At 44.9% G+C, this 7,500-nt stretch overlaps 1 protein-coding gene across 1 annotated transcript in view; it reads right to left on the reverse strand.

The window, feature by feature from the left end:
• Nucleotides 1–2,458: 2,458 nt before the first annotated feature.
• Nucleotides 2,459–7,500, reverse strand: part of LOC134464271 (inactive dipeptidyl peptidase 10-like) — a 113,881-nt gene continuing 108,839 nt past the window's right edge. Inside the window, exons 25-26 of the mRNA XM_063217740.1 lie at nucleotides 5,699–5,772; nucleotides 2,459–2,593 (exon numbers count right to left, since the gene is read on the reverse strand). Of these exons, the coding sequence (XP_063073810.1) occupies nucleotides 2,459–2,593; nucleotides 5,699–5,772 (209 nt within the window). The remainder of the gene's footprint in view (nucleotides 2,594–5,698; nucleotides 5,773–7,500) is intronic.

Genomic DNA, 7,500 nt, shown 5'->3' on the forward strand with positions numbered 1-7,500 from the left:
CAAAAGTGCCATCCCACCCTGCTGACTGCTGACTCACTGAATCGATTTTCAGGGTTGAGAAAAAAAAAATCAATCCAACAACAGAAAATAGACACATTGCATCCAGGTGGTATACGGTGAGATATTTGTGCACTGTATATCAGGTTGTAAGTGAGCGTAGTGTCATGAATAGCCACTACTGGTGATGAACTGCCAGTGTAACCACTGCCTAGCCTAGTTTCTATTGGGTACCAGGGCTCTAAATGGACTTTTTTCATCACCAGCCCAAATGGCTACTAGTATATGCTAATCTTACAAGCCAAACACACACTCACTAATGGGTCAAAGTGGCTAGTGAGTTGTCTTTTGCACCAGCCAACCCGAAATTTCACCAGCATTTGATCGGTTGTTTGGTGTTTATTTAGAGCCCTGTTGGAGACTATGGTATGTTGATGATGGAGAGAGGTGATGGGGAAATGGGGGCTGGGTGGGGGGTGTCGGGGGGGTGTAGATTAGATCAAAAATCACAAGTCTGACCAATGCTGGCAAATGAGTTCTAACGAAACATGCAATTACCGTACCAACATTTAGGGTGGGTGACGTAAGTGGAGTGTCCAAGCCAAGTCAACATTGGCAAAAAGAGAGAGAAGAAGGAGAAAGCAGGTCTGTCTGTCTGTCTGTGGGCCTTTCTCAAAACCTAGGACAGTGTCCTTCCAAGTGTATCAACCTAATTAGTCACGCCCAGTGATTGGATACTCTTTGGTGAACTCTACAGATTATCCGATCACTCGATGTGACTAATAAAGAGTATCCAAATACTGGGTGTGACTAATTAGGCTGATACACTTGGAAGGACACTGTCCTAGGTTTTGAGAAGGGCCCTGTGCTTTGTCAGAAATATTCAAGTGGCCTGTTTTTGGAATTTTTTCCTGTATTGTTTATTGTTCGTTGACGTGAGAGAGGGATAGGGATATACACACAGGCGCTTGCATACAGCCAAACACTCGTGGTGAGCACATGTTAAGAGTAGGTGACTTTGTTTTCACTTTTCTCATCCATTTTTAATATGTGTGGAAATATATCCAGTGACTTTTAGCGCGCGCTTCTGCCTGGTTCTTGTGCTATTCTACTGACAGGGATCCAGTCGTCCTTCACGTTGCTCACATATGGCAATACAACAATAAACAATACAAACACATGTACATACTGTACACACATGTGCATGTACACACACACACGCACACACACTCGCACCCCCGAGCAGGCAAACATACTCTTTCTACGCACATACAGTACAATACAGAAAAGAGTCATGCACATTCAAATAAAAATACACACCTTTCAACACACACACACACACACACACACACACACACACACACACACACACACACACACACACACACACACACACACACACACACACACACACACACACACACACACACACACACACACACACACACACACACACACACACACACACACACTCTTTCACTTTTGGTCATTCACACACAATCTCATACAGACTCATTCACTCTCACATTCAAACTCACAAACTCCCTCCCTGGGTTCACTTATTCTCACATGTTCACTCCAACTGCTCCCACAGTCATTCTCTGACACACACACAAACACAAACACAAACACACACACACACATACGTACGCGCACACACACACACACACACACACACACACACACACACACACACACACACACACACGGCAGCACACACACAGGCACACGCACAGGCACACGCACAGGCACACGCACAGGCACACGCACAGGCACACACACACACACACACACACACACACACACACACACACACACACACACACACACACACACACACACACACACACACACACACACACACACACACACATTCCCTTCCATGGCAGTCTCTTATGTGTCCTACATGTCAGAGCTCCTCATCTCTTCTCCTACGAGTTTGAGTCAGTGCTTGTTGGTCGGTGTGTGGGTGTGGGAAAGTTCCAGTGATGCCCAGTGGGTGGTGCTGTCTGTCCTTTCCTCCTCTCCTCCTCCTCGTCATCTCCTCCTCCTCTTCCTCCTCTTCATCACTCATCCTCCTCTACTGTTCATCCTCATGTCCTCTCCGTGTCATGTCTCCTCCTGTTTCTCAACCTTCTTTCCTTGATATCTCGTCGTCATTTCCTCCTCCTCTCCTTTTCGTCACTCCTCCACCTCCTCCTCTTCTTCTTCTCTCCTCTCCATCACTCGTCTTGTCATCTCCTCCTCCTACTCTCCTCCTCCTCTTCTCCACCTCCTCCTCCTCTTCTCCTCTCCTCTCCATCACTTGTCCTCTCATCTCCTCCTCCTCCTCTTCTCCTCTCCTCCTCCTCCTCCTCTTCTCTTCTCCTCTCCTCTCCATCACTCGTCCACTCAACTCCTCCTCCTCCTCCTCTTCTCCTCCTTCTCCTCTCCTCTCCTCTCCTCATCCTCCTCCTCTTCATCACTCGTCTTCCTCCTCTTCCTCAGGCATGGGGGCGATGCAGGGGTGCAGGCATGCCTGGAAGAAGCCGATCAGGGACTCGCTCAGATGCCGCTGACTCTTCGCCGACAGCTCGTGACCCTCATCTGGGTAGATCTGTTAAAAAAAGGGTCAAAGGTTAGAGGTTAAAGTTCGATACCATGGCAACAATTTAGAATCTTGAGGAAATTCGAACGCATTGTTTCTGAGATCTGCTGAGAGGTTAAGGTTCAACACCATAGCCATGGCCGTAACGAGACATTTTCAAATACTGAGGTCAAATACTGTGCTGTGCTGCATACTACATTAAGAATGCATCAAACTCTTCAGTCAAGCTCTTTTTTATTAATCACTGCCTTGAAGATGCGCTTCGGAATGTTTTTCCTTGCAATGTGTATCCATGACTCATGTACTGACTGTTGTAAGGCTTGCTAATATTATGATAATAGTCCAGTCTGGATATTTCAATTCATGATTTAAAAAAATATGGGTTGTGTTTGAGGCCAATAAATGGGAATGGGCTGGGGGGTTCGATTTTCATCATAGATACATTTTACATTTCTTAAAGAAATACAGAGGACGTGACCTCTCTGTCCTCAATGGTAGCTACGGCCATGACCACAGAAACACTTTAAAACAAGGTACAAAGGCTTTCACCTTGTTAGTAATAGAAAGTAGTAATAACTAACATGTGTGCGTTTGAACTTTACGTACAGTACTAGTTTCTTTGGCAAAGCTCTTACTGATACCTGGAGAAGTGAAAAATTAATTAATTATTCTGAAATCTTGAAGCTTTCTAACATACTAAATTTAATCTACTGGCAGATAGATCATCACTGGAGACCTTGCACCGCTGCCTGAATAATTTTAAACCACTTTCTTTAACAGATTCCCCTCATTTCACAACTTCCTTGAAGTAATTTTATTGAAGTTAATTTGATCTTTCTATCATTAATGAATGAATTTCACACCTTTACACCCCCAAAGCTAAGGCAATTTCATACCTCACGTTTGTATGTTCGTACTTCGTAGCAAACTCAGTCCACATGAAAATTGAACAAGCATTAAAAACCTGTGCTGTCACATGCATGCTTAAAATTGCACAGCAGGCCCCATGATAAAATTAAATGAAATGAAAGTGAAGGGAGAGCCAAAAGTGCTCTGAAGGGGTAAAACTTGTAATAGTAATAGCATGGCTTTTCATTTCAGGGAAACTCAAGGAAAGTGTGGACCCAGCAGTTCAAAACACGGCAAAATGTGGCTGTTGTATTCAAAATGTTATTTAGTAATATATCCAACAGTCAACAACATGGTTGCTGAATATTATCTCCATATGTTTGGCGATGGTTTGCACGTGATTTCAGCAAGCAGGTTATCCAGTCATTCACTCTGTCTTAAAGGTAGAGGATGCCGTCGTTTATTGTGCCTTAAATGGCTAGCCAACACAGTGTCTGGCATGAATGCTGATGTGCTTACATTTCACAGATCAATACGTCCATACGTAGAGAAGAGAAAATGGCTGAGCAAATATGTGGGGGCTGAGAAAACGACTGTATCACTGCGTGGGATGTGTGACAGGTGTTGTAAAGTATCGTAAAGTGTGTGTGTGTGTGTGTGTGTGTGTGTGTGTGTGTGTGTGTGTGTGTGTGTGTGTGTGTGTGTGTGTGTGTGTGTGTGTGAGAGAGTGTGTGTGTGTGTGTGTGTGTGTGTGTGCGTGTGCATGTGTGTGTATCCATCTCTGTGTCTGCGAGCCTGGGTGTGGTGTTTCTGTTTGTATTTGTGTGCACCACCAGAACAAAAGCACATGTATAATAATGTTGACACACACCTCTCAAATCTGTATTTATAATCTGATCAATTGACATTCAGCATAGCTTGAATATCATTGCCCTCGCCCTCGCCCTGGCCAAGCGGTAGGACACTTGGTTACTACGCTGCCGACCCCGGTTCGATTCCGGCACGAGTCGTATGCCGATCCTTCCCCATCTCTCTCCCCACAATCACTTCCTGTCATAATCTCCACTTTCCTATCAATAAAGGCACACAAGCCCCTAAAAATATCTTTATATGAATAAAGAATACCGTTGCCCTGGCAAATCGTCAGATCTGAATGTCATCTACTACACCATCTTCCTTTGTTCATACATACATACATACAGGGGCGGTTCCAGACATTCATTCTTCGGGTGGCAAAGGGGTGGCGAAGTGTATTTCAGGGGGGCATGCTCCTACACTAAGGGAAAATTATAAACGCTATAAAATCAACACACACACTTATGTGATACAGTGAATCCCTTAAAGTGAAACCCTGCAACCTAAAGTTCTATGTCTGAAATGATGTCAAGCATTAAGGCTATTGGTCACAATCAGGGCTCTTAATTGGGGTGGCAAATCATATTTCTGGGGGGGCAAATGCCACCCCCTGCCACCCCTTAGAACCGCCCCTGCATACATATAACACAAGACCAAGCACACAAAATAACAACCACGACTCAACCTTCCACAGAAGCATTCTATTCAATATACGGGCATTCAATATACGGGTGCTGTTGCCCAACTTGCACATAAATGTCATAACATTTCATTGAAGATTACAAAGTGAGAGCAAGAGCTCACTATCTATATCCACATACTAGATAAACACTTGCCTGCCGTGTGTAATTGATTAGCATGTGCTCTTCACTGCCTCTGCTTTTAACACCTGCGATCTGTGCAAACATCTCCCCATTGGGATGCACACCGAGCACACAAGCAGCAGGTTACTATTGGCACCTTCACGTTTTGCAGCAGAGAGTGAGTGAGTGAGAGAGTGAGTGCGAGCGGAAGAGGAGAGAGGGGGGGGAGAAAGAGAGAGAGAGAGATACTAGATAGAGAGAGAGAGAGAGAGAGAGAGAGAGAGAGAGAGAGAGAGAGAGAGAGAGAGAGAGAGAGAGAGAGAGAGAGAGAGAGAGAGAGAAGAGGAAAAAGTGAGAGGCAGTCAGATGGAGAGAGAGAGAGAGAGAGAGAGAGAAAGAGAGAGAGAGAGAAAGAGAGTCAGAGAGAGATACTAGATAGAGAGAGAGAGAGAGAGAGAGAGAGAGAAGAGGAAAAAGTGAGAGGCAGTCAGATGGAGAGAGAGAGAGAGAGAGAGAGAGAGAGAGAGAGAGAGAGAGAGAGAGAGAGAGAGAGAGAGAGAGAGAGAGAGAGAGAGAGAGAGAGAGAGAGAGAGGGGAGGAAACACACCTGCATGGAATAGTTGGCTCCGATTTGTATCAAGTGTTTAATGAGCTCTGCTGAATGCTGAAAGTGCACTTTAGCTGGAAGAGATAAAGAAGAAAGAAGAAAGGTAGAGTCATGATACATAGATAGGTAGATAGATACAGACAGACACAGAGACAGACAAACAGACAGACAGACAGATCACTGATCCTTGAGAATGTGGCTAAAACAGGTTTTCATTTTGAAAGAAAAAAAGTAGTTCAAATCCAAAATATATAGGTATACTGTATTATTATCATAGTAAAGGGAGGGGGCCGGGGGATAAACAAGTATGTGTAAACAGGTATGTTGTCCCAGGCCCAGAGAGAAAGGGGGCCAAAATTTGGGTCCCCATTAAATGGAATGTATTGAAAGGGGGCCTTGTCAGATGACTTTGTCCTGGGCCCTGACAAGGCTGACAGCGGCCCTGCACAACTGCCCACTAGTAAGGTTCAGAACCTCACACTGCTCAAGGAACATAACCAATACCTAAGTGACTGTAAGTCACATTGGATAAAAGTGTAAGTGCAATGTAATGCATATACCCATATGAATGCAATACTGGAAGTATACGTATACTGATCAGTCTATACTGTAGCATGTGGTAAGTCAGCACCCTTTTTGCTAAATACGTACAATGTAGACTCTGCAAATTTCTTAATTCTTAAATTATCTAAAAAGTCGTGAACGAATATGGGTTTTCTAGCTGTATAAATAGTGTCAGTTATAGTCAGTTCACTGCGCAAGTCCACTTTGTACGTTCTGTGACTGCCTGTGTGTTATCTGAGAATGAACATAAGTTTGTTCGTAGTGAACATCACAGCAAACCAAGAGATAGGAGTCTGGATGAGACTGCCTGAGCTCACACGCTCTTGAGTGTGTGTGTGTGTGTGTGTGTGTGTGTGTGTGTGTGTGTGTGTGTGTGTGTGTGTGTGTGTGTGTGTGTGTGTGTGTGTGTGTGTGTGTGTGTGTGTGTGTGTGTGTGTGTGTGTGTGTGTGTGTGAGAGAGAGCAAGCGCGCTGAAACTGGATCACATTGACTGAGCTGCTACACTTCTGCTTATACAGCCCTCATAATGATCCTAGCTATGGCTCCGGGCCGCATTTGGCTTTGATCTGGCCCAGAGCCGGGCATGCTTTGATGTACTTAGCCGGGCGATAGTCAGTCAGTCAGTGGCGATAACAGCATGCCATGCCACAGTGAGCAGAGGGCTTATCAGGGTTGCCAGATGAGGCTGATGATTTCCAGCCCCCAAAAAATGCTCAAAACCCACCTGGAAGCACTAAATCCCGCCCAATTCTATTGATTTCTATGGCCAAAAATCGTTTTTTTTCCCTCCAAAATCAGTTTTTTCCTGTACACGGCCATCCTAAGCAGCCCAATTGGGCGGGAAACCGCCCAATCTGGCAACACTGAGTCGGTGAGCAGAGTGCTTATCATAGAGCAGAGCTAAGCCTATTTCACATTAGGCGCAGGGCTACTTATGAATGAGCACTCACAGGCCATGAAATTATAATGTGGCTCTGCTCTCACACACTGCAGCCAAACACACACAGCTAAGGCACAGTCCCCCTCTCTCTCTTTCTCTCTTTCTTCATCTGTCTGCCTCTCTCTCTCTCTCTCTCTCTTTTCCTCTTCTCTCTCTTTCTTTCTCATATCCTCTCATTAAATCTCTCTCCCTTTCTCTCTCTCTCTCTTTCTCTTTCTTCATCTGTCTGCCTCTCTCTCTCTCTCTCTCTCTCTCTTTTTCCTCTTCTCTCTCTTTCTTTCACACATCCTCTCACTAA

Source organism: Engraulis encrasicolus, chromosome 15 (genome assembly GCF_034702125.1).
Source record: "Engraulis encrasicolus isolate BLACKSEA-1 chromosome 15, IST_EnEncr_1.0, whole genome shotgun sequence".
In the NCBI taxonomy this organism is placed as follows: domain Eukaryota; kingdom Metazoa; phylum Chordata; class Actinopteri; order Clupeiformes; family Engraulidae; genus Engraulis; species Engraulis encrasicolus.